This window comes from Furipterus horrens, unplaced genomic scaffold (assembly GCF_987537825.1).
Source record: "Furipterus horrens unplaced genomic scaffold, mFurHor1.1.pri manual_scaffold_4, whole genome shotgun sequence".
NCBI lineage: Eukaryota > Metazoa > Chordata > Mammalia > Chiroptera > Furipteridae > Furipterus > Furipterus horrens.
In genome coordinates this window covers 24,655,351-24,683,324 of record NW_028327174.1, presented here as the reverse complement: position 1 = coordinate 24,683,324, position 27,974 = coordinate 24,655,351, and the positions used below count along the sequence as shown (strand labels likewise).

The 27,974-nt window shown below is 40.1% G+C and overlaps 1 protein-coding gene across 2 annotated transcripts; it reads left to right on the top strand.

Moving 5' to 3' along the window:
• The first annotated feature begins 789 nt into the window (after positions 1–789).
• STYK1 (STY kinase 1) lies at positions 790–27,855 on the top strand. 2 transcript variants are annotated; one of them, XM_090272845.1, is made up of 10 exons: positions 790–900; positions 15,133–15,278; positions 15,706–15,840; positions 18,249–18,512; positions 19,466–19,647; positions 21,104–21,187; positions 23,321–23,526; positions 25,095–25,135; positions 25,718–25,814; positions 27,100–27,855. In XM_090272845.1, the coding sequence occupies exons 2-10, from the start codon at positions 15,215–15,217 to the stop codon at positions 27,302–27,304; spliced, it is 1,278 nt and encodes a 425-aa protein (XP_090128971.1). In that variant the 5' UTR covers positions 790–900; positions 15,133–15,214; the 3' UTR covers positions 27,305–27,855. The 2 variants fall into 2 exon arrangements, with proteins under 2 accessions (XP_090128971.1, XP_090128972.1); XM_090272846.1 differs by lacking the exon at positions 790–900 and adding an exon at positions 8,150–8,219.
• Positions 27,856–27,974: the final 119 nt, after the last annotated feature.

Below are 27,974 nucleotides of genomic sequence, written 5' to 3'. Positions count from 1 at the left end.
AAATACTCCGCATTACATTGCACGCTGACTCCTGTTCTAATGGCAGCCCCTTTCTGCTTGGTATGCCATGAATGCTGAACAAATCGGTCACCTATTCAAGTTATCAACGGACCTATACTTCTTTAACTGAATTTGTTTCAGGTGTTAATATCTAATTTACAATTCCTTAATTTTTTTTCTTTAGTGTTTCCTATGATTGTAAATTCCACGTGGGCGGGTCAGATAACTCCCTTGTATCACCTCTGCATCTCTAGACGAGAGCCCAGTATGTATTTAAAAAGTATATGCTAATGATTGATTACCTAACTCTGGGATTTTTGTTTCCACTTATTCCTTATCGATTTCCTTATGTCATAGCCATGGTCAAACTCCCTGATAGACGCAGCAAAAACTCGGGGTTGCGATTATCCCTAGGTGGGACTAATCAAGCTTAACGTCGAAGCCTGACGGGTTTCAGCACCAATGAAGGCGGCAGCGATGGGGTCGGGCCTGAGGAGGCGCTGTTGCACTTTACCAGGACTTCCTATTTTCACCTGGCCTGACGTTTCCTTTATACCTGATCATCTACCAATCAATCACCAGGGAAGAGAATGAGCAAGTAGATCAGCAGCAAGTCCAGCTTTCACAGTTGCAGCAGAGGTTTCCGGCTGGCTGGTGTGTGGTGAGCCCTCGAAACCTCAGCGCCCACAGACTTCCCTTGTGGGGAAGCCCGCCCAAACTCCATCCTTTGCAGGCAGCCACGCCCCACAGGAGGGACTGAAAAGCACTTCCTTGAGGCTAGCACACCTTGCCCTACCCAAACCGGTCATTTTATTTATTTTTTCTTCCTTTCTAGCTGGGCTAGTTCCATCTGAAACCAGTGACTGGAGGAGGGTCACTGTAGTGCGTGGAGGTTTGGAGGTACGAACGGGGGGGGGGGGGCGAGGGGGAGGGGGGATGCAGCTGGGGGTGGACTTTGGCATTAGGGAAAAATAGAGGGAGGAGGTCGAGAGTGGGATGGTTGTGAGCGGCTATTGGTATTTCATGTGAACAAACAAGAATCAGCAGGTGAATGAGTCTGTATTTCTTTTGAACAAGCATCTTGTGGGTTTTGCCTGCAATGTTTTGATGACTAGAGACTAACCTTGCCTCAGCGATTTTGGCAAAGAGCAGCAGCACCAGGAAGCCCAGTGATGTGGGGTCTCTGTGTATTCCTGGAGAGTGAGCAAGGGGGCGAAGGGAGGTAGAAACCAGCAGAGTGCAGCAATTATGTGTCATAGGACTACAGACTCATTCAGATGTGCGGCCTTGGGCTCAGTGCACTCAGCCTCAGCTTTCTCGCCTGTAGCGTCATGATATTTAAGTGAGATGCTTAACAACTGGACAGTGTGATATGCTGTTCCCTGTTGACCGAATTTCTGTTTTCTCTTAGTCTGTCTCCTCTCTTTCTCTTTCCTTTCTCATTATCCAAACCTTGGCCTCAGCTCCGTTTTGTCTCCTTTCTTTCCCTTTCATTTCTATGATTGTGGCCTCCTTCTATTACAGATCCTATAGTGTTGCTCCTATATTTCAGACCAAGCTTTCTTCCCACTACTGAGTGAGAGCCATTGGCTGCTGTGGAAACAAAGGCAACTCTACTGGGTAGCACACCCACCCTGACCTGCAGCTGCAAACAGGGAGTTTTTGCTTTCAGTCCTGTGTACCCTCCTCAGTACACCGGACTCACCCTCACAGCCAGTATGGGGCCATCCGGGTCTTTCAATTAGAATTTGCTTCAGTGCCCTCATCGCTGCATTGGGGTGCTAGGGCTGCCATACAAAGTACCACAAACTGAGTGGCTTAGATGACAGAAATTTATTATCTCTCCGTTCTGGAGGCTAGAAGTCTGAAATCAAAGTTTTGGCAGGGTTGTGAGGGAAGGATCTGCCCCAGGCCTGTTTCTTTGGTTTGTAGATGGCTGTCTCTATGTTCATATGGTATGTGTCTGTTTTCAAACTTGCCCCCTTTTTAAGGACACCAATCATACTGAATTAAAGCCCACCCTCGTGGCCTATTTACTTTGATTACCCCCATTATATTTCAATTCCCAAATATGGTCACATTCTGAAATGCTGGAAGGTAGGACTTTCAACATCTGAATTTTGGGGCAGCACACTTCAACCCATAACAATGACTAGTTCTCTAATTATGCTTTTGTTCCAAGTTAGTTGAGCATCTGTTTCAGTTTTCTTCTGCAGAAACTTGGTTTTCCTGTATTTTGCAACCCCTCTCAACTAGCTCCTAGACGCATGTGCTCCAGAATTCCACAGGGAGTTACATGATCCTGCAGTTCCGTTTTTTTTTTTAACCCAAGTGTGCTCTTTTCTTATCGCTGCATTAACAAATTATCACACACCTGGTGGCTTCAAACAACACAGATTTTTATCTTACAGTTCTGGAGATCAGAAGTCTGGCTTGGGTAGGCAGGTCTGTGTTCCTTCTGGAGGCCTTAGGGGAGACTCTGTGTTCTGGCCTTTTCCATCTTCTAGAGAGGGCTTGCACTCCTTGGTTCATGGCTCTCTGCCTCCATCCTCAAGCCACATCAAGTCTTTCTCACTTCCCATGTGCTGACACCAACCCTTCTGCCTTCTTCCCCATGTCAGGGTCCTTGTGATGACTCAATGAATAATCCAGGTTAACCTTCCTATTTTAAGGTCAGTTCATTAATCTGTCTGCACTCTTAATTCCTCAGTGCTAGTTTAACACTATTAAAAACTAACATATTTATAATTCTGGGGAGTTGAACATAGACATCGTTGGTGGGTGGGTGGGTGGGGCATTATCTGCCTGCCACACAGCTTTTAATGCCTGGGTTTTCTTTATTGGGTTTATTGTTCTGTTTTCACTCTGAGGGATCAACATTTTTGCTTGCTATGTGTAGTAAAAACTTTATATTCCTCTTATAGAGAAAAGCAGCAACATCTCTGATGACAGAACTAAAAATGTCTCCCTGTAGAGGAGAAACCTGGGTACATGACATTTCCCATATAACACTTAACATCACTCCCCATTCCTATGTGTACTTTTAGCATTACAATTCAATCCTTCATACCTTATTAATTTTTATGTTATTTCCCTATAAAATTTATTTCAGATCCAATGCTGGTTTTATAGATGAATTTAGCTATTTATTTATTGAACAAGCATATGAAATCTTGATATGTGCCAGGCACTGGTCACCTCAGGTGCTAGGGTTGCGGCAATGAAAGAGGAACACAGTGATGAAGAGAATAGCCGTAGTCACCAAATTCTGGTCCTCGTGAAGATTTCTTGCTTTTTCTTCTAACGCCATCACTTTATTTTTGTTTCCCCCACCAGCCTAGGTTGAGTGGTCTCAGATCCTCAATACGCCATCTGACTTTAGATGTGGCTACCTACTGCTCTGTGTCCACTTCTTGGCTCTGCTCAGAAAGAACCTAAAGACGCTGACTGTGTTCTTAAGGAAATTACTGCTGATTGGGAAGAAACAGATCATAATAGGCAACCTAATTAAGTACTGAATAAATAGGTTGGGTCGTCAATGCTCTATACTAGCATATCATTTCTTGGACACAGTTTCTAATGTGGGAAAATGAAAGTAAAAGCAGCTAATTGCACAGACATCAGTGTAGAGCCGAAAGAGCTGTGTCCTAGGTCCAGGGACCTGCAATCTGTTTAAAGCTCTGGCATATTTTTAGAAAATGAAGGGTAGAGATAGATTGGGAAATTGATACTTATGATAGCCTGTTCTGACCATGGGGAGCAGGCTGAGGGTGGGGAACAGGGGGGGCCACCCGGGGAGGCCATGGGAATGGGACCTGGGAGCCACCTGTGCACTGAGCCACACCCCTCAGGAACAGAGAGTACTGAGGGCGTGGCATGCAGCTGAGCCAGGTTGCATTTCTGTGGGACTGTGAAGCCACGTTGCCTGGGTTACCCAGCACATGCGTTGTACACACTCTGCCTCCCATGCAGAGGTCCTACTCCTGGCTGCAGATGCCCACCCTTCTTGCTAAGGCCACCATCAGCCTGAGAGGCCATGTGGGGTTTCCAGGGTTCCTTTACTTAGGCCTTGGTTTGGTCACTCTCTGTTGGTGGGCCCCAAGTGTGGGCAACTCACTGCACCCAGGAACTAAGGTGTGGCAGGGTATGGAGCTGATGGAGTTCCAGGGAGTCTCCCTGCCCCCAGCCAGGATGGCAGCAGTGGGAGGTTCTTACAGTGAACATGCAGAAGGCTAGCAAGATAATTGGATAGAGGAAAAAGCCCTCCTCCCCCTTTCTGGTACCAGATTGGGAATGGGCCTCGGGGGAAGGCAGGCACATGCGCCATAGAAGTCAAAATGATAGGAGGGGAGGTGCTGGACCAAAGAGGCCTGTCAGTTTAGCCTGGGGAAATATGGATGTGGACCCTCCTGAAGTGTGCAAAAGTTTGGGAAGTTAATTCTGAGAAAGCACCTGACTCATCTGAGAAAGCATCCGACCCATCCCACACTCAAAATAAATACATTCCCAGGAGAACAGTGAAATGCTCCCTTGCTCATGTCTTGCTGTTCAGGACTTGTCCTCTCCATGGGTCACATGACCTTAGCAGTCACATGGCCCATGGCCTCCAGAAGGGAGTCTTTCTTTCACTTGCTGACCTGGTGAAGCATTCACCCATGCATTCACAGCTTTCCCATCTGTGAGCACGTGACCTTGTGGCCCTGGCCACAGGCTCCACACACAGCCTCTAGTTAGCCTGGAGCTAGCCAGCCAGCAGCTGGGAACAAGCTCAGCTCACTGGATGACTGCACATCTCCAAAGGGTAGTACTTTAAAGATTTTATGTACTTACTTTTAGAGAGAGAGGGAGAGAGGGAAAAAGAGTGGGAGAGAAATATCAATGTGTGGTTGCTTCTTGTACACCCCCAACTGGGGACCTGGTCGACAACCCAGGCATGTGCCCTGACTGGGAATTGAACTGGCAGTGCTTTGGTTTGCAGGCCAGCACGCAATACTCTGAGCCACACCAGTCAGGGCAAAGAGCAAAGACAGTACTTTAAAATGGAGCAGTAACTCTGGGCCCTGCCTTTTGTTTTCGTCTTACTGAGAAAGGCTGGGTTTTGCTGGGATTTGCTAGGTTTTGCTGGATTTTGAAGAGGAGATGAACTTTAAGACGAGGAGTCCCTCATTCTCCCAGATAACTCAGCATCTGGATAAAAACTTCTTTCCATTCTCACCAGCCTCTACCTCTTGCGTTTGCCTTTTGTGGCAGTGGGGAGATGAACCCCCTTTTTGGTTTGGTAATAAAATCTTAGGATTCTTCCAGGCTTAAGAAAAAATGAGTATTTTATTTTTTAACATCTCATAATATCTCTGAGTTTCCTAACTAGAATAGTAATAAGGAGGTAGGTTAGAGTTTAATCACCCCTGGATATGGAAAGGAAAATGGGGATGGAGTGAAGCAGTTCCTATGCAACCCTTTTCTTGAGCTTCTTTTCCTAAACTTACTCTTCCCCCTCAGCTCCTGTGGCCTTCTCCACTACTTTCCGCTCCCTACAACTGCAGCTGAATTGGGCAGTGCAGATTCCAGCTTTATCAGGCTGTGAATACCACTTCCTAAGGGTGAGTCTTTAGACAATAGGCCTACACTTCTATACTTTTGTGGACTAAACTACTGGCAAGAATCATAAATGAAAAGAAAACCCATTTTAATGTTTCCTTCTACGGTAGTTAGCATCTGATAGACTCAGCCATAGTAAACGGACCCATCTTTATGTATCTAACACTGGTTCTTAAAGTTGTCAGGTAACAAAATACTTAGAAATATACTGCTATTTCTGAATATTGATCTAAGTTAAAATGACTATATATATAATACTGTAGCAAATGCTAAAGATTAAGGAAAAAAACATGTTTTAAAAGGTACATTGGGGCCATAGGAAAATCTCAATAATACACATGTAATGCTCATATTTTAAGCCAGGATGCTTTCTGGAGAAAGTTTCAAAATTATTAGGTTTTGTTGTATAATCAGTTGTTGAATGATTATCTTAGTTGTATAAATTATGAGACCAAGGCTTTACAAGGTTAAGATAAATCTGTCCTGTACCTCTGACTTTGTTCCCTGTGTTCTTTTTACTATACCACAGTTTGAGGGGGATGATACACTAACCTTGTTCCTGACAATTCCAACTTGGCTCTCTCCCAGGTAGGAAAGATAATGCCTTTAGCAAGCAACAGGAAGAACTTAAATTCCAGGTCTTCACTTGACTTTAGGCCAAGAGAGCCTTCTATGAAGCCATAAGTTTTGATTTAGTGATTCTCCCTCATCTTTAATTCTGATCCATAGGTCTTTGGGAAGATCTTTTCCCCTTCTGTATTTTCTGTCACTTTCAGCCAATTTCTTCTTTTGATGTCTCTGCTTTCAAATTGTTATGCCTTCTAGCCTTCTTTTCCATTTCCTCATTGCAAAATAATTAAGGCTTAATTCAACCATACCTGATTGGTATAGCTATGTGACTACTCCCAATCTGGGAGACAGGTGAAGAAGGGAGGGAGGAAGGGAGAGACTGATGCCTATTAATTGTCTGTAATGGGCCTGGCACTGTGTATTAGGTATTTTACATGAATTATCCCATATAACCTTTGTGGCTAAAAAAAAAAAAAAAAAAGGATTCTATGGAAAGTAACCTCACAGGGTGATTTGATCATAAATTCCTAATTGAGCAGGTCATGATGAGTAGCTATGCCCCAGGTACAAAACTTTTTAGTACAGGTTTATCGTTGCCTTAATCAAGCCCTGACCATTGTTATGTGCATCGAGGTTAACATACCTTTGAAATAAGCACCCTCAAGAGAGCACATAATTTCATTAACTATTCTGTGATCCAATCCCTGCCTTGCTTTCTCCCACCACCTTAATGTCAAATGCATAAAAGCAGCTGCAAAACTGTTACTTTCTGGAGCGTTTTAGATATGTTTATCAGTTTGGCTCATAGAAACTCTTAAAACAATTCTCTACATGTTTGGATGTTTTTTCACATCAACGCTTTCATGAGTCTTGGATGGCAGGCATTACTGTCTCCACTTTACAGAGAGAAAAACAGGGGCTCAGAAACTGAGTACCTTACATATGCTGAGTGGTAGAATTGAGATTCAAATAGAAGCCCAACTACCACAGCCTCCTTATCCTATCACTCCCCCTTAGGAAATTACAGTCCGGGTAGGAACAGGAGCAAAAACTTGGGAGATTCTGGGGCCGCCATGACATGGGTAGGAAGATGAAGGTGCAAGGGAGCCTTCAGAATTTGAGAGGTGGAGTTGAGGGGACTTGTCACCTGGCCTGCCCACTTCTGTGATTCACTTCCTGTTGCTCTCTGTAGCTCTTCACTGCCCTCAAGAGAATGTCCTGGTCCTTAAACTAGGAAGGGAAGGAATGACAAGGTCAGGTGATATGCCTCCAGGTAGTCGATGAATTACTTACCAAACCTGAACTAGAATTTCAAACTTCTGACTCGGTCATCATAGCACCAGGTCAACGCTGATCCCACTTGCTCCAACTCCCTGGGGCGCCCAGCTGTGGAGCTCTGCACCACACTCACCCACGCCGAAGGGGAATCTGCCATTTGCTCTTGGCTGTGCGGAAGGAGGTGGTGAAGTGTCCCTAGAAGTGTCTTTAAAAAAAAAAAAAAAAAAAAAACCTTGCCAGGGATTTGTTTTTGTTTACCTGGGATCGCAGTTCATGTTTGGCATCTTCACAGTGACACACCCCGTTTGACACAGGGCTGAGGTGAACAGCCGCTGAGTGCATTTCCTGATTGTGAAACCTCCTGGCCATTCGTCTCCCAGCCTGCCTGGGTCTGGGACTCATTAATCAGAGAATGAGAAACTGCGTGCGCGCGGGGATGCAAGCCTGTGAGTGAGTGTGTGTGTGTTCCTGAAATCTCTTGCAGACTGTCTTCTCTCCTCCTCAGCTGGGCTCCTCTCTGCCAGAGGTCAGTGTGCTAGAACAGGCTGGAGGAGAGGCCAGAGTACAGAACGGATCTCCTTACTTATGAGGGAACACTAAAAGGTGTTTAACGTGCTAGAAGCCCCCGCTTTAGAAGAAAAAGCCAAGCAGGATGAGTTGCAAAGAGGGAGACTGATCCTTGAAAATACAGTGTGACTGGCAACAGTAGGAACAAGGTGTTCGAAAGAACCCTGGGAGCAGCACGTGCAGGCGACTTCTGGAGTATTAACCAGGTAGGAGAGAGGAGACACGGATGGATCAGAAGCAGATCTGTGTTTAGAGAGGGATGTCCTTTGTGTGTTCTTGACTTTTCCCTCTTCTTGATAGCCCTTATTCTGGGCTGGGGTAATTGCTGTTGATTTGTAACCCCAGGAGGAGAAAATAATCAGAGGGAGAATATCTAATTTAAGATCTATTATTTCTGAGTCAGACAGAGAAAGACAAATCCCATGTGATTTCCTTATATGCAGAATCTTAAAAAAGAAAATAATTGAACAAACAAAACAGAAACAAACTCGTAGATAACATTTTGATGATTATCAGTTGAGAGGGAGTGGAGGTGGGGGGGGAGGATGAAAAAGGGGACGGGATTAAGATGTACAAACTACCAGTAATAAAAATAGTCACAGGGATGTAAAGCGCAGCATACAGAATATAGTCAGTAATACTGTAATAACTGTATAACGTCAGATGGGTACTACACTTAATCAGGGTGATCACTTCATAAGTTATATAAATGTCTAATCACTACACTGTAAACCTTAAACTAATGTCATATTGTATGTCAATTGTAATTGAATTTTTTTTAAATTAAAAAAAATCCTGAGCCTCCCCTCCCCTTCACCCGCCCCCAACAACAACAACAACAACAAAAAAGCATTTTGTGGGACATTTTTTGGGAGGTGATTACAACCCATTAGACTCTCATGAAAGCTAAAGAACATCTGCCTCAGAAACATGAAAATGTCGATAAAAATGTACTTGTGGGCTAAGGTTGATTTGTAAATGCTATTTTGATGATAAAAATAAAGCAACAAATAAAATTAATGTAAAAAAGGGTATATTATTATTATTATTATTTTTTTTTTCCTTTTGGGGCCTGGGTCTCTAGGAAGGTAGGGGAAGGTGAAGGTCGGAATAATTGCATTCCCTCTGGGGAATCTCCTTCCTTTTTGCCTCCTGAACATTAGGAGGTATAACCAGGCATGAAGAAGTTATCTACACAAGTCTGAATCTCTGAATTTTAAGAAGGTCACCTCTTCAGCATGCCCTTCCATTCGCTCTGTTCTGCCACAAATTTGCTTTAGGAGAAAGGTGGAGCCTGGGCCACTGAGTGACGACCCTAATTTTTAGGTCAGTGCTCCCCTCCTCTGGGACTTCTGGCCCCTTCCTGGCCTTCAGGCTCACTGTGAAAGATTGCTAGTCCTGGAAACTATGCCCTTTCCTTCAAAAAGCAGAAGATACAAAATAGGACTGGGATCAGATCCAGGAAAGTGAGCAAACAAAGAAACTGACCCAAGATTCCATAATCTGGTGAGCACTAGGAAAAAATTTCTGATTCTACTCTTACTTTCAGAGTCTCTTTTAAAGACAGACAGGCAGGCATCCTCTGTCCCCCTGTAAGACCTTAGAGCACACGCTTACAGGCAGATTCTACTCATTGCTCTTTCCAATTTATGGCACTTGGGTGGTGAAATTTGATTTCAGCATTATGGTTTCCATGGTTCTTTTGGATTCTGACATTAATCCTTTTTCACCACTTACTGACCTCGTGCATTTGAGTGAGAAACACATATGTGTAGTAAAGGGGTTTAAGGAACACTGGGTTTGCCCTTAAAGGACAATTATGGAACCTTGCTCCAGCATTTACTTGGTTTTATTTATTTATTTTTTATTCCTGGCTGTTTCAGAACTTACTGTCCCTGAATCTCAGCATCCTCCTAGCATCATACCCAGCATATTATAGTTGTTCGGTATATGTTTACTGGATGTGAAAACAAGGAGGATGGCTTCTTTTCAGAATGCTGTAATTCTAGAATCCTCTAAGCTGAGTGCTTCTCTATCTTGCTTCCAACTCAACATGTTTATTCCATTAGAGGTTTTTGTTTGTTTGTTTTTGTTTCTTTTGCTAGATAGCTTATGGGTAAGGATGGAGGAGGGAAGAGGAGGGAAGGCTGAGTGACTGAGCTAGAAGGCAGACATCAGTGTGAGGGCTGCTACCTCCATATATTTTATCCCTTTCACTTTAAGTCTTTGCATCCTCTGCCCTGTAGTTCATAGCTCTTAATAACTACTTTAACCCAGTGTGGCATCCACCTAGGAAGGTCGGTCACTTTTCTCTATAAAAAGAGTGTGGCTGGCAGATCCACTTGTGTTGATATGCAGGTAGTAAGGTTGAGGGTGAGGCTAACATAACAGACTTAATCACACATTATGGGAACAGTAACAGATGGTCTACAGAGGTCAATCAAGGAATTACTCACAGCACATATGTGGACAGTGTATGGGAGAACAGCTCGAATTTTTCAAGATTTACCTGTAGGTATATTTTGGTAAGAAGAATTCCTTTTGGACACTCATGGGCAAATTGCTGATTATGTCTGGGAGACTATAATGTGCTAACTGAACAGAAATATTACTATATTGTTGCAGACAACTGTCTTGTGTGTAAAACAGATGTAGAGATGCAGTGTGGCATTGTGCTTGCATTGTGAAGATTTGTAAGAGTTTGGAGAGTTAATTAATATTTAGTTCAATTCTAGTTATAATTATTAACTTCTATGGTTTCCAAACTATACATTTGCTAAGATTTGGTTTCCCCATTTCACTCCCATTCTCTTCTTATTTGTATGTCCTTCTTCATTGTTCTGTTCGCCCCTCTATGTTCCCAGCTCAAAGGGAGCTAACCTTTTAAATGTGCTAACAGAAAGTCAGAAGCAACTTAGTAAAAATAAGAAATAACAGTCATAAGTGAGGCGATAATATTGTTTTAATTAGAGCCCTGCCTGAAGAGATTTGGCAGTATAGTTTTGTGTAAACTGCAGGCAAGATATGTAGTTATTTCCCAACTGTCAAACATAGTTATCAGAATACAGTAAACAATTTTACAGCTTCACTTTATTCTTTATTTCAACATCCAGAATTTCAGAATACATGGCACGCAAGTGAGAATTTAAAATCTGCCAACTTTGTCTTGATTAGCACTGTATAAAAATGAAATGAAATATTTTGTTTAAAAATTAAGTGATACACAGCAAAATAAAATTAGACCTGTAGAAGGACTATAGGGGACCACAATTGTCTGACAGGTGCTGTGACCATGCCCTTGAGCACTAGAGCAGGAGTCTTGAGTAGGAGGAGAGCCTTTAATAATACTTCAGGAAACAATGGCATGAAAGGATAAGGCATATGGGATTATATTTTATATACTTAAGAACTGAACAGTTCAGTTAAGAGAAGAAGCAGTAGCCAACATAGTTTTGTTTTGTTTTTTAAACACAGTGAGGAACTGTCTAGATGTAATTGAAGGGGACAGAATATAGGCCATATTGTAGAGAAATGTTGGTCAGCAACACTCTTCTGATAGTCAGAGGGGTTAGAATCTATCCCATTGGAAGAATCGTCTCAGAAGGTTTTGGTATCAAGGCATGCCTTTTCTCAGCCTGACACTGAATGAGCAGGCAAAGTCATGTGGTGACCAAGTAAATATTAATTGCAGGAAGAAAAACAATGTAGAGAGGAATATTGTTAGACGTGAATATGAGCATCTTCTGATAGAGTGCTTTGGTGCGCTCTGTGAGGTAAGCTGGTTTCCTGCGTGAACTTTCATGGATATGTGGGTATATGCCTGGTGTGTATATCTTAATATTTCTAGATTTATTTGGTGTATTTCATTTGCCTCTAGACAAACTGTAATCATTGGAAAGAGTTGGAAAAGCTATTTATTAAGTGGGCTCTACCACACTATAATATTTATTTCCTTGCTCCAGCATCCAATTTCATTGGGCAGCTAGGTGTTATTAAGACTAACTCTTTAACTCTCTATGCACAAATAAGACAGATGTTGAGAACGTTTTCAGAAAATGTAATAAAAGATCATATCGTATGCAAAGGTGGCTGCTCTGTAATAAATGTGCTATCCAGGCGCAGGAGTATAAACATGGATGTGAGACATTGGGTGTGGGTCTGTTTGGCCATGTGCTTATATTTGAGAGTGGCCCACCATGAGCAGCTCTGTGTGGGGGCACATCTGCACACTGGGCTTCAAATGACTTTCTTCAGTATGTGTTAGTGGGTGGGGAGTTTGGTTTCTGGGCAGAGCTCACAAGTTTGAGCTGTCTGCTGACTGACCTTTCTTCCACTTGTACTATGAAGACATTATGCACACAGAACCTGTTCCTCAGAGAGCCAAACTCATTACACTGGCTGCTCCCTGAATGAAAATAATTACATTTGATAATGCACTGAAAAGGAAGTAAGAAGAAAGGAAAATAAGAATGCAAATGGTAGTGAGAAATTTCCAAATAGCTTTTGAATTCTCCTAGTTGAATGCATGTTTATTTTTAAGACTATCTCCTTCATTTCACGCCCTCAAGACTCTGTTTTTTGTTGTATTATTAGTACTTTTCCTTCCACGTGGTCCTATGGAATTGTGGAAAATTTCTCAACTACATTTCACCTTACCTTTTTGGCTTACAAACTAAATGAAATGGACTTTGCTGTCTTATTATTCATTGGCTTCATAGATCCCTTGGTATGTACACACCCAGGGATAAGAATTTACTTCTCCTCTCTGCAATTTTTCTCCTTCAGGCTACTCCTCTGTTTACTTGGGCTTCTGTCAACCAGCTACACACTTGTCTTTCTTCTTCTTTTTTTTTTTTTTAATTTTATTTTTTTGGTTTTTCAATTACGGTTGTCCCATTTTTTTCCCATTGCTCCCCCCACCCAGCCCACCCCTTCTCCCACAATCATATCCCTCCCCTTTGTCCATGTCCATGAGTCATTCATACACATTCCTTGACTAGACCCTTCCCTTACATATCCCCTTTCTCTCCCTCCCCCCTCCCTACTATCGACTACTATTCTACTCTTTGGCCTACTTAGTTCGTTTGTTTGTGTTGTTCTTTAGTCTCCTGTATTGGGTGATAGCATATGGTATTTGTCTTTCATTGCCTGGCTTATTTCGCTAAGCATAATTCTCTCTAGTTCCATCCATGTTGTCGCAAATGGCAGGAGTTCCTTCTTTCTCTCTGCTGCATAGTATTCCATTGTGTAAATGTACCACAGTTTTTTAATCCACTCATCTACTGATGGGCACTTAGGCTGTTTCCAGCACTTAGCTATTGTAAATAGCGCTGCTAACACCGGGGTGCATAAGTTCTTTTGAATTAGGGTTTTAGGATTTCTTGGGTATAATCCTGGCAGTGTAATCGCTGGTTCAAAAGGCAGTTCCATTTTTAGTTTTAAGTTGTAAGGAAATTGTTTAAGTCTCATCCCCCCATACAAGCTCACGGAGCTCCAGGAATAGTGAAAATGGGGCCTTGGTTGGAGCTGGGAAAAATATATATTTTTTTATTTTAGAGAGAGAAGAAGAGAGAGAGAGAGAGAGAGAGAGAGGAACATTGATTTGTTCTTCCACTTATTTATGCATTCATCGATTGATTCTTGTATGTGGCCTGGTAGGGGCTTGAACCTGCCCCCTTGGTGCATGAAGACCGTAACCGACTGAGCAACCTAGGCCAGGTCAGGACATTTCTTTACATGTGTGTTTCAGGCACTAAAAGACTCTGCCTCATTAGATAAAACTTTGGTTATTAGTATCAATAATAAAACACAGCATGTAATATAATATAGCTAATGTAACATATGTATAATATAGTATATCACATAAGCTACAATTCTAATTTAAAAAATTATACCTTGTTACCAAATGACTGCAAAAGGAGATAACAAATTTAAGATTACCTAGACAGTGGAAAATCACCATATTTTGTATCAGATCAATCAGAATTAAATAAGTAGGCTTTGCTGACCATAGAGCCAGGGGAGACTCTTGTTAACAAAAGTGAAGTTTGTAGATATGTGGAATGGTGGTAACCACCAGTGCTCTTCAGAAGGAATGATCCAGGATTTTGAAGGTGTCATTTCAAATATGTACTTATTATAGAGAATTAAAAGTGATTCACATAAAGAATCTCTATAGTAACTATAACCTACATGAAGGAGAACTGGGAGCTGGACAAATGGAGAAGGATGGGTTGAAAGAAAGATTTTTATGGTATATCATTTTACATTTTTACTTTTGAACCATATGAATAATTACCTTTTTTTAAAAAAAGAGAGGCAGAGAAGATGGCTTGATACTGATATTCCCTTTAATCTATATTCTGGTAAGAATGAGTGTCTCTATATATAATGGGCAGGGGAAGCTCCCTGGAACTCTGAGAACTGCAAAACTAAATAGCTTTTATTGATAAATGCTGTCTGTTTATTGATTGTGAAGCTGCAGTGGGAAAATGTTGCTGAGAAAGAAAGCAAATGCATAACTCAACTCTTTTGAAATCTGCAAACTGTTTATTCATTGTCTTCGTTAGCTTTGTATGAAAGTGAAATGAAATACAGGGTCGGGTAAAAGAAGGTTGTATGTGAAACAGAGTTTATTCTTGTCTTATTACTTATTAATTATTGTATTATTTTCCATATGAACAACTCTAAACATACTTTTGTCCCACCCTGTGTTTTTAAAAAAATAAGTGATACACAACAAAATAAAATTAGACCTGCATAAGGACAATAGGGGAGGTAAATCTTTCCCACATAACCCGTGGACCACAATTGCTCAGACAGATGCTGGGAACATGTACTTGAGCACTGGAGCAGGGCTCTTTGGTAGGAAGGGAGCCTTTAAAAATACTTTGAGAAACAATGGCATGAAAAGATAAAAGTAGATCAGGGTTGTACTTGCTATATAAAAGAGAAAAATGCCAAGAAAAGAATAAAGTTCTTCCGGCCTGAATATCAGGTAGGTGGACAGAGATTAATGTATGACTCAGTTTCAGGTTGCTATGTACTTTATATCTAGTGATCTGCAGATGTGTTTCAGAGTGCATGAGTTCTCTGTGTACTCCATTTTATATCCTTCAGAACGACTCAATCCTTGGGGATTCTCAGCTGTGCTCTGTGCATTCTCTGTGGACCAGGCCTAGAAGTGGACAGCTGTGGGGCAATGGGAGACCAGAAGGGCATGGCACGAATGCTGCTGGAATGCAGTCTCAGTGACAAGTTGTGTGGTAAGTACAGATGTCTATGTTCTGACCTTAGAATAATGAAGATTAAGTTCTGGATGGATTCTAGAAGGAGGATAATTTGATTTGTAGCAGACATAAGGACAGTATTGATAAAGAAATGGGCATTAGAGGCTATTGTTTTTGAGAAGTGGCAAGTGTCAATCAGAGATCCAGATGTTACACTCTTCATCTCAGTAGGAAAAATAAGAGAAGAGCCACAGAACACACTTTTGGGGCTAACAAAGAGGGACACTGACATTTCCAATAGAGAGTCACTCCCAATAGGGTTTCCATTGAATGGAAGTGGAAGAGAGAAGAGATGACCATTTCAGTATGATGAGCTGAGGACTGGTGGGTAAGGGAACTTGTGTGGACATCAGGTTAGGCTTCTTCTTTCATTTCTTATCTTCCTGTTTAATTTTCTACACAGTTATCTCGCAGCACCAGTATGAAATCGTCATCATCCCAGTCCTTCTGGTTGGCATCTCCCTTATCATCCTTGGGGTCATCTTGTGGCTTTTTTTCAGAGGAAAAAGAACTCAACAACAGTTTCCTGGACTCCAAGGTAAAGCTCAAATTGGGGCTGGACAGAGGCTCAGGGAAGATGGAGATTGCAGAGAAATAAAACCCAAGTCTCAACGGGTCCAGCTATAGATGTCTAGGTTTCTGTAGTGAAAGAGAAGGTGTAGGTGCCCTCCTGTGGAGTTGAGGGAGAGATGAACTCTTCCCTAGAAAGTAGAAAACTCATGAATAGAAACTCCATATATACCTGTTAGCTGAAACCAGAATAGGCAAGAGGCCTCATATGAACTGTTTCTGTCTTCTTGGTCTTATTGTACTATCAGATCTTTGGCTTCATGAATATCTTAAGGATCTGGGAGGAAGACCTAGTGGGTAAAGCCCAAGGCTTTGTAAGATGACATCTTACTCTATAGTACATTCCAGCAGTACTCTATGCCCCTGGAATATATGATGGAAAGGGGTAGCTTTCATAATAATCTTTGCAGTGTTAGGTAGGAGATGATAACATGCTGTTCTGCAGTGTCACTGAGCTTATAATGAAAGACAATTAGCTAGTACATGAAACTCAGAGTAAAAAGAAGGAAAAAATCTGACAATAATATGAAACTTCATAGTGGTTGATCCTTAATCCCTCTTTAAATTTTATTCCAATTCTCTTATAATTCACTCTTGTAGAAAAACTTCTCAAAGAAGTTATTTAAACTTACTTTCACTACTGATCAATGCATTCTCTCTTGAATACACTAAAATAAGGCTTTTAACCTTACCAGGCCACCAAAACTACTCTTTCCAAGATCACCAATGACAGCTATGCTGAATTCTCATCTTATTTGACCTGTCAAAAGCATGTGAAACAATTTTGTATTTCTTTCTTCTTGAAACATCTTTTTTCTTTAAATCTCCAGTCACATTCTAAATGGTCTTTTTTTAAGCCTATAGATTCAAATGCTTTCTCTAGTCTAAGTTTAATTTCCCTTGAACTCCAGATTCTTATATTAAATCACCTACTTTGCAGTTGAAATCTACTACACTCTCATATGTAATATGTCCAAAGCAAAGGTACTGAAATCCCCTCACAGATATCCTCTGCTAATAGTCTTCCCAATCTTAGTAAAAGGCAAACCAACCTATCCATGTGTTTAGTATAAAATAGTAAAGATGTCCTTGAGTCCCCCATCTCTCACACTTCGTATCCAATTCATTAGCAAATGTTGTTAACTCTGTCTTCAAAACTAACACATACCACTCTCATCTCACATGGATCATTGTAATACACTCCTAACTGGTTCTCTTGCTTATGCCCTATCCCTTTATGGTATATTCTCCTTAGTAGCAGAATGATTCTTTTCAAATGTAAGTCAGTCCTGTCAATTCTCTGCTTGATACTCCCCAGTAGTTTCCCATCTTGGAATGAAAAGAGACAACATTCTTTCAATGGTGTTATGTGATCTGGGCCCTCCCTGGCCTCTTCTCCTATAATTTTTCAGTTATTCCATTTGATTCCAGCTGCACTGACTTCATTAGTCTTCTTCAAATATGCAAAGTATGCTCCTCACTCAATGCCTTTGTACTTGTTCCCTTTGTCTATAATACCCTTCCTGATACCATATGGTTTACTCTCTAACTGCTTCCAGGTATTTCTCAGATGTCATCACAAAGGCCTTTCCTGACCTTCAAACATGAAGTAGTATCATGATGCTTCTTATTCCCCTGTTTTCCTCCATAACACTCATCATAACCTGGCATATTATTGTTTCCTCTCTCCTACTGCTAGAAAGTACTTTCCATAAGAATCTGGAGTTTGCCCATCCCTGGCACCTAGAATAGTGCTTGGTGTGTAGAAGGTGGTATTTGTTGAATAAATTGATGAATTAATGAATGATTAGAGATTTAATACAAAGGATGAATATCTCTATTCCCATGGAGAAAAGTTGGCTTAGGAAAGGAGAAAGTACCAAAAGATTTTTTAAATAAAACTAAGAAACATGGACTAATTTGATGATGGAGAAAATCTGGAGTTAGAATAGCCATAGCTTAGAGTTGAGTAGTTATTCATACCTCCCCACTACATTTGGGAGCCATTTGATTGAATTAAATGATAGTCCACTGGCACTTACCACCACCTTTAGGTTTGAATACTTATTCAGAAACTTTCTCAATTGTCTCCGTACTATATTCATACTGAACTGTGATCCTGAGAAACACAGAAAGGAAGTGCCATTACCACTTTCCAGAGGTCATCTTAAGTTGTCTTAGCAGTAATGTCATTATTATAAAAGTTCTACAAGGTTGGTATTGATGCTGGTTCATAGAGAAGCATTAGGAGATAGCCCCACAATGGCTGGAGAAAAAAAATTGTTAAAGGACCTTTCTTGACATTTTTTTCCAAGCTCTGCTTTTCTGAAGTCGAGAGTAGGAAAAAAGCTGTTCAATACTGTGTTTTTGTTCTAGGCATTGCCCCTGTGCCATCTAGGAGCCTAAATGGGGAAGCAGGAGGACATGGAGGAAGTGTGTTTGTGCCACTTAAGGAGACATCGGTCAAAAGCCTTCTACAAACTTCCACACAGACCCTGGCTAAGTTGCAAGTGCCCCGGGAGCAACTCTCTGAAGTTCTGGAGCAGATCTACAATGGTAGCTGTGGGGCCATCTATCGAACCAAGATGCACACTCGGGATCCTGCCAAGTCCAAGATTATTGTTCTCAAGGCTTTAAAAGGTAAAAGAAGTGTTAGACTTCCCTTTCCCTTTTTACTTTTCCACTGTGAGCCTCCCTAACAGTAAATGCTAACAGGCTTTGCAGACATTAAGATGTTAATCAATAGATAGGTGTGATCAGAATTGTGTGCAGAATAAGAAGGGATTAGAAAATGAAAACTCAAGACAGAAATGTTCTTCTTAGGCTCTGTCAGGTAGCTCAGTTGGTTAGAGCATCGTCCCAATATGCCAAGGTTGTGGCTTTGATCCTTGATCAGGGCACATAAAAGAATCAACCAATGAATGCATAATTAAGTGGAACAACAAATCAATATTTCTCTCAAAAAAAAATCAATAACAAAATTATTCTCAGGTCCTACCTCTGAGGCACACCAGGAGTGATATCTACTCCTTGGTACTAGAGAATCTGTTTATAAAGAAAATAGAAAGAAAGAAATATCTTTCCTTAGCTCAACCTTGCCTATCAAGGCTGTTCAAACTGATTTTAACATATTGGCTATTACTTGGATGACGATGTTGAGGTTGATTCTTCATTTTTCTTCATTATTTGATATCTTTTTCTGATATTGTATTTCCTTTGTTTTTTTTTGCTGATACTCATAATATGGGCCAACCATGGTGGATGTATAGAACAAAGATAAGATAAGCAAGAGTATTAATCAAATGGCCTGGACCATGATAACTTTTTAATATGAAGAGAACACTTGCCTATTTGTGCAGATGAAAGCCTACCTAGTTGCAAGACTTATGATTCCATGTTACCTCTGATAAAAGATCAGTGAGGATCATCTTCTAATTTGTTTCCTTCATATTTATTTTTTGTCCATATTCACTCCCCTTCAGAGCTTTGAGAATTATCATCTGATGTTGCTTCCTGCCTCAAATTTCCTGTTTTATCCAAGATGTTTTGACTGTTCACTGGTTCACTGCCCATGGCTCTTCTGTTTTCCACAGAACCAGCTGGGCTCCGCGAGGTACAGGATTTCTTAGGGAGAATCCAATTCCATCAGTACCTGGGGAAGCATCAGAACCTGGTGCAGCTGGAAGGCTGCTGCACAGAACGAGAGCCACTTTATATGGTGTTGGAGGATGTGGCCCAGGGGGACCTGCTCAGCTTTCTCTGGACCTGTCGCCGGGTGAGTAATAGAGTAGAGATGTTAGAAAGGAAAGGCTTGACCTGGCTGATTAGATGTTCACATGTCAATGAGCCTAACAAGTGACAAGGCAGAAAGGTACTATAATGGCATGACAGAGGAATTGAGTTTCACATTCCAGTAGAGCTTTTTATGATGACAGTAATGTTTTATATGTGCATGGTTCATTATGGTAGCCACTAATCCCATGTGGCTATGGAACACTTGAAATGTGGCTGATGTGGCTGAGTGCCTGAATTTTCAGTTTCATTTCATTGTAAATAATTCACACTGAAATGGCCACAAGTGTATGATGGCTCAATCTGGGCAGCGCAGATTGAGAGTACAGATTTTAGGCTCCACCTCCTACTAGCTACGTGAATTTGGGCAAGTCACCTCCCTGAGTCTGAGTTTTCTGAATCTGTAAAATGGGAGTAATAATAAATTATTATTAACACTAAAAGAAATTATGTATGTAAAAACATAGCAGTGATTGGTATATAGCAAACACTCAAAATGGTAGCTGTTATATGATACTTACATAACACCATTACTATTTAGTACAGATTGCTACTGTTATTGTTAAGTGTGTTTTCCATTCTGTTACATCACCCTAGTATGCCACGGCTGCATTGAGGAGAAATTCAACTTTTAAGCTTTTGTACTTCGAATCCATTTATTAAAATATTAATTTCCAGCTGATGTGCAAATCTTTTTCCTTACAGTTCCCCTACTTTTCTATATATTCCTCTTTCTGAAATGCTACGTTTCCTTAGTTAGTTCTTTACTTGCCAGTGAGCAAGTGTGATATTAAACAAGCCTCCTCAATATACTGATTATTTTACTGTTGAGATCCTTCAGATCTCATCAAAAGCTTTTCTTGTTCACCACTGAATTGGTTATCTTTCCCCCACCATCGTATGCTCTTTTACATTTCCTTCATGTGCTTATAGATATGTAATTATACATTTACATATGATTCTTTGATTTTGATTCATATGCGTTTGCCATACTATAAACTCAGAAGGCAACATACATGTTTACTTTGCTTATTCTTATTCCTAAGATGGAATCTGGCACATAGTAGGCATTCAATAAAAATATGTTGAGTTAATGTGCTTAACACACACACACACACACACACACACACACACACTACCCCAGGAAAACTAATGATTTATGTGATAGATAAAGCATGTACCTGTCTTTCTTACCTGCTATTCTGGTCTTTCTTCATTCTGCTATTCACCTACATTCTTTATTATTTTTACCAGTCCAATAAATCACTGTATTTCTCTACCTAAGAATCTCTAATATCAGCCTCTCCTTGAATCCTACAATTCTGTTTTAATATCTTTTTCTTTGCTTTTATATATGCATTTAAGAACATCTCTGCCCATATTTTTTCCCAAATATGTTTGTGCCATTTTTATATAATGCCTTTCTCTTGTCTCTTTAGGATGTGATGACCATGGATGGACTTCTCTATGATCTCACAGAAAAACAAGTGTATCACATTGGGAAGCAGGTTCTCCTGGCTTTGGTAAGCTGGGAAAAATGACAACAGATGGTAGGGGTTTTTCTTGTTAGCCTGGGACTTGATGTCACATTTTTCATATATATATTCCTAAGTGAAGTATATATTATAACAAAAATCAGACGGAAGTTAGCGGACAAAAGCTCAAGCACTGAAAAATTATATTCAGTTCAGTCTTTATGAAATCATTTAGATAACATATTATAGGACTGATAATTCCTGATGGAAAGTAGTCAACTTAGGGTTTTTAGAAGGAACAGGAAGGGGTTTAAAGGTCTCTCAGTCTTAAAGTTCAAAAACCAGGGCCCAGAGCTTACTTCCCCATATATATTAATATTCATAGATGTAAAAGGGGCAAATAGACAAATTAGGAGAAGATATGAGATATAAACTAAATGGGTAAAAGGCTAAAAACCAGAAGGAAGTATATTTATACCTGAAAAACAAGAAATACTAGTTCAGAACATGTCTGGTTGGAGACCTGCTTTGATACTGAGTGTGATAGGAAATACATATACTTTAAAAAGAAGAAACAAATGTAAGAGGAGGAATAAAAAGGGGTAATATTGAGATCATTCCTTTATTTTAAACCGACAAATAAAGGGGTAAGAAAAATAACTTGGGGTTTAAGAGAAAAAAATTTATCTTTACCTTAATGACTCAGGAAATTTAGATGACTATGTCTACAAATTATTTAGATAATTGTATTTAAAACAGCATTTGCTATAGAAAATCAGAGCTCTGTGAAGCTTCTACTTTAAGTATTGTACATATATTGCCATCTGGAGGTGTGAAATATACCAGGGATCTAAATGAAATAGGGGAAAGCTTAGAAAAAAAGAAGTAATGAGATGAGAAAAGAGTAGCAGTTATAGTTAGAGTTCCCATGGGGCAGAGGAGAGAGCACATCACATTAATGAGTATTATCTCTGGTGGCTGGAGGACCTCGTTGGTGTATTTCTTTGGTAAAGTTAGGTGTCAGCATACCACCTGGATTCTGAACTATAAAGGCAGAAGTGCCCTATCGGGATGCATTGATTCCATGGATACATTCGTCAGGGCCCTAGGTTACCAGTTATGAGACAATATCATACTGTTTTTTCTTACTTTTCACATCCCCAAAGTTATTACATTATTTAATTCTTCTGATTGATGTATAATTTCTTTGTTCTAAAACATCACCAGAGACAGAAGATTGCTAGTCACTGTTTCCTTCATCATCAATGATTGGAAATTGCCATCTTAATCTTTTACTTTTTCATACCATGTTGTTTGGTAATCATAGACCTCAATCTCTACCTCTTTGGTCATGTGTAGCTTTCCAATTTCTCCCCATGCCTTGAACAGCTTGATGTTGGGGCAAATCCAGTGTCATCCAGGTGCAATGGTTCCCAAATGCCTTGTTGTCTGTGCTTAGTATCATTTAAATATTTTTTTAAATATAAGATTACCAGACCCCTCTGCCTAGATTTCAGTTAAGTAAATATGGAGTAAAAATCTTATATTTTTAAAAAGCTCTCAGACAATTCTGGTTTTTAGCTTAGCTGAAACTATGTGGCCTTGTGTAATCATTTATATTTATCTAAAAGATCTTCCCTCACTCACTTCATGCAGTTATTTTAGGAACAAAAGGAAGTGATGTAAAACTCCATATAAAAGTGTTATTACGACACTCAACTTTTCTATGTATATATTACCTTGTTTGGGGGATTGCTGCTGGAAACTTGAAACCTACTCCCTTCTCCAGTTGCTAGCTGGATCCTGTCTGAGAGGACGGAATCAGGTGGGGGTTAGGGCATGACACAGAGTGGGTGGCTAGACATTCCAAACCCAGTATTAATGTTACTCGGATATTTGCTCGGTTTCGTAATCCTAAACAATTTTATAGCTAAAAAATGAGAAATACTAGTTTGGAATACATTTGGTTGGAGAAGTGCAAAATGTTTGGTTCATTATTATGACTTGGAAGTGTGTGTGTGTGCGTGTGTGTGTATGTGTAGAGAGATGTCAATATTAATGAGACTTGTTTGGAGTAGCAAATATTTGTATATTTTGGTGATTCCTAGCACTGCTTCCCCTTATGTGTGATCCAAGCCATGACCTCAGACAGCTGATCTATCTTTGATCTTACATTGGCAGGAATTTCTTCAGGGTAAACATCTGTTCCATGGGGACGTGGCAGCCAGAAATATTCTGATCCAGTGTGACCTTACTGCTAAGCTCTGTGGACTGGGCCTGGCTTACGAAGCCCACACGCAAGGGGCTATCTCCTCCACTCGCACACCTCTCAAGTGGCTCGCCCCCGAACGGCTCCTGCTGAGGCCTGCTGGCATCAGAGGAGACATGTATGGTTTGTCCCTGCCCTTTGGAGTTCTTCCCTTCTCGACCGGAGTTTCCTCTCGTTCCTGACCATGACAGCATCTGTTGTCAATTATGTCTGCAAATGAAATCTCTACTTAGGAGCCAGAACAGACTCTCAAGCAGAAATGAGTATTATGTGACAGAGCTCGCTCGTATTGGGCATCTGGCTGCAACCCTTTTTAGTGCCTTATGAAGTATTCCTCTGTATCAGATTAACAGCCTTAATTAAGAAAGCACAAAGAAAAAGATTATTCGCAATGATATTCTAGTAGAGTCCTTTTTATTTGAAGGATGTGGGTCCACTTAATCAAAAGTTCAGTTTATTTTTATTAAAATAAAAAGAAATATATATGTCAAATAATTTAACTTAAAACATATAAATGAATATTTATTTATTGATCTTTTGGAGGAGGGCCAAGGTTTTTTATATGAGGATGGACCTGCAAAATGGCGTTATATGTTGTTTCTTGTATAAAGAGTATCCATAATTGATTATTTTTGCATTTCACTTTGGGATGATTCTGAGTGAGAAACTGGAAAACAGTTGTGAAGCAACCACAACATTTATTGTTATTTTTGCTAATATTTTATAGTTGTGTCACCCACACAATTGGAGACCACTTTCTTTTTAGCAGCTTATTTTTATAGAATATTTTCAAAGCATTTAGCTTACTTTTCAGGGAGCTAATATGTTTTTGCATTTATACTTAATTAGCTTGCATAATATTTAATTGATGATATGTTTATATGTATGATTGGCATAAACAGGACTGCAAAGAATGATGATTGAATTCTGGTAATCATATAACTCAAGTGCTTGGAGAAGTACACAGGTGTAACATAGACTTTTACTAGCCATGAATGTCATGAGCAGCAGAGGAAATTTAGAATGTCAGTTCATATGGTTAAGAGACTTCTATTACTGCTTCACTGACATATGCTCTTCAGTAGAAATCTGGGAGTAATAAGCTTAACTGGGAAATAGACTCATTTAATGATGATGTTATAGAATAGTGAAATATACATCTCTCGAATTATATTGCTTAGGGAAATATGTATTTCATTATATATAAAGCTTGTTCTGTTAATATTTTTCCTAGATTTGGACTGTTAGACATACTGAGGAAATAGTTGGTTAATTATACCTCTCATTTGGCCTTGCATTAAGAATAAAAGCTAGAATTTCAGCAGGAAGGAATGAATGAAAAGGATGAAAAATGTGCAGAGGGGAGTTTCTTTATGTTTGGGTGAATGTGCTTGTGTTTTTGCATAAACACATGCCCATAATTTAGTCAATAATAGTAAATACATATGAATATGAAATATAGGAAAAAGGAGACATAAATCCAGTCCTCAAAGAGATCAGATTCTAAGGGGACTGGACAGAAATGCTTTCTAATGGCACTATTATTTGGGTTATTTTATCAGACACCTTCTGTTCCCTTTCATTGCTTTCTTTATGGGGCTCTTACGGAAGGGCTCTGATATTTCAGTGAGCTCTTTACGAAAGGCAGAAATAGAAATAAAGTAAATGACTTTGTTTCTTTTATAGCTGGTCCTTTGGGATCCTGCTTTATGAGATGGTGACTCTAGGTATGTATCTGTATGCAAGTATGTTTATTTGAGTGATGGATGACGTGCTACCAGAAGGGGCTTCAGTAAAATCTCTGAGGTTGGGACCCAGCTGGCATAAAATCCTTCTCCTTTTAACTGTCTTTCGCTTTCTTTCTCTCTTTTTCTTTTCCTCAACGCTTTACCAAGTCCAAGGATGTTTTAAAATCCAAAGGATAATTCCAAGAGTGATCTTGCATAAACGTAAAAATGTTGTCTTCAGATATATTAATCCATTTGATTGAGAAACTGCAATATCTTTCCACATTTCGGGAGTGGATGGCAGGTGTTAGTCTTTGCTTTATTTTACTTTCCTAAAGACTCAACATTTTCCTAAATTACCATTTTTTTCCCTCAAACACCCTTTGGCCCCCCGATTTCTCTAAGCTATATCTTTAGTTGACTAGGGAGCAACTGTATTATATCTAGTATTTTTCTTATGGTTATATTTACTTACCTTTTGCAGGCAATTAGCACAGATGGATGGAGAGTAGTCTTAGTTATAGTTCATGCTCTAGAGGACCTAAAGCTCTCTTGCTACTCTCATTCTTTCCATACCAACAGGGGCACCACCATATCCAGAAGTCCCTCCTATCAGCATTCTACAGTACCTCCAAAGAGGGAAAATCATGAAGAGACCCAGTAGTTGCACACAAACCATGTAAGCGGCTTTTAAGGGCTACTCTTCTGTCATTCCAAATCTCTTTGATCCCTACCAGTCATGCCCTTTTCAGGTATAATCCCCAGCTGTCCTTTATGTACTAATGTTCATCCCTACACTAATGCAGCAAAACACATCTGCTCATATGTTATATATCATACATATACATACCATTTATATGTATAATGGATATGTGCGACTATATACTCATGCACAGTGTGGAGGCAACCATCGAGAACTATGTTAGGAATCAAAGCGTGATAAAGTTTAGTTCTCCCAGAAGCTTCTAAAATAGGTAAGAAGCAGACCAAATCCAATGCATGAAGCATTTTATTTGTCTAAATGCTGTCTCAGTCAGAGACTGCCAGCCTCGATTTTAATACAGCTGTCATAAAATCCATTGCACTAGAGTTATTCATTGGCTCTTATTTAGTATTTAACTAAATATGTTAGGTAGAGGAAAACCACTGTGGGTTCTTCCACAGGGATGGGATATGATGAAAGTGCTTGAAAACAGACAGCATTCTACATGCTCTCAACTGGACTGAAGAAAAAATAGATTAAAGAGGGTGAGCACTTTTATCTAGATTAAAGCAATTTCTCGAAGAAGGTAAATTACAAAGGGGGAAAATGACCTGGATTAATAGAAGGAAAACCTAATCACATTATCCAAAATTAAAATGAATAATATTATTCCATAAATTCTAATATGTATTTTTATAATTTTTTAATTTTTCAGTTACAGTTGACATACATTACTTTCAGGGGTACAACATAGCAGTTGGATATTTACATAACTTATGAAGTAAGCACCTCAATAATTTTAGTACCCATCTGATAACCATACAGTTATTACAATATGACTATATTCCTATGTTGTACCATAACTTCTTATTTTCCTGGCTGTAATATACCTTTTACTGGGAGATAAGTTGTAGCAATTTTCTGGAATGCTGCAAGTTAGTAACATCTAAAGATGAGAACACACTTCTGAAAGAGCTTTGGCCAGTGGGATGGGGTAAAAGCTGTTCTGTCATACTGATTGTAGCCTGAGAAATCTTCAGGCATTCCTATCATAAAAAGGGCCCTATTGAGAAGATGATATTAAGAGACTTACTACTAAAAGGATGTGATGAATATTAATCTCTGGGAAGGATATAAGAGTCAGGACAATAAGAAGTACATTAAAGAATTGGAGGGTTTTTGTTAAGGTTTGTTAGGTGAGGAGACATGTTCTTTATACACTTGCCTTGCCAAGCAAGTCAGTTTCTCATTTCCCTTTCAGGTATAGTCTAATGAAGTCCTGCTGGCGCTGGAGAGAGGACAGCCGTCCCTCACTTAGAGAGCTCCGCTCACGCCTAGAAACTGCTTCTCGAACTGCTGATGACAAAACTGTGCTGCAAGTACCAGAGCTGGTGGTTCCTGAACTGTATGCAGCAGTGGCAGGCATCCAGGTGCAGAGCCTCTCCTACAGCTATAGCATCCTTTGAAGATCCCAGGGAAAGAACATGTATGTGTGATCACATACCCTTGGAACTAATTCCTCTAAGAACAGAGGATGGACTTTCTAGTGGGACGTGAAGGGAGAAGTGGGACATGGAGCCTGGATCTTCCCCTATACATTTCCCTGGATATGTGAAATGATGCTTGGGTGAGACCCTATGCACCTTGTACCCTTAAGGTTGATAAATACAGTTTCATTTATGCTGTCCCAATCCTAAAGACTCAGGGTAGAAGGGGCACACAGCATCACTACAAAGGAGGTTTTAGAACCCTGCCATTTTGGAGGGGCATGGCACAAAGAAGCTGGTCCCTCCCACCACAGGCTAGTGTCCTCTTGAAGGATGCTTTTATCTACACTGTTATAAGGTCCAGAAAAATTAGAACCAAATGAGGAAAGAGAAAGCAAAAAAAGGAGTTGCTGAGAAAGAAAATTAAAGGTTCTATTTGCTCAGGGATATAGATGTGGACCAAGGTCATCCTTCAAAGAGAAGGTGGAAGAAAGATGTGAAGTTCTGAGTAATGGTCCCTTCCTGCAGGGCAGGAGAACCATGAAGGGAAGTTTCTGAGTTTCCCTCTGGTATAGGTAAGGGAAAGGTGGTCCCCCTTATCTAATGCTGAAGCAGGTGAACTCTGTTGATGCAATTTTTAACTAGAAGC

Coding starts and splice junctions, on each gene's coding strand:
- STYK1 (XM_090272845.1), top strand. CDS start 15,215: ATGGGAGACCAGAAGGGCATGGCACGAATGCTGCTGGAATGCAGTCTC. Junction 19,648..21,103: donor TTCTCTGGACCTGTCGCCGG/GTGAGTAATAGA, acceptor TTGTCTCTTTAG/GATGTGATGACCATGGATGG. Junction 23,527..25,094: donor GCTGGCATCAGAGGAGACAT/GTATGGTTTGTC, acceptor TTTCTTTTATAG/CTGGTCCTTTGGGATCCTGC.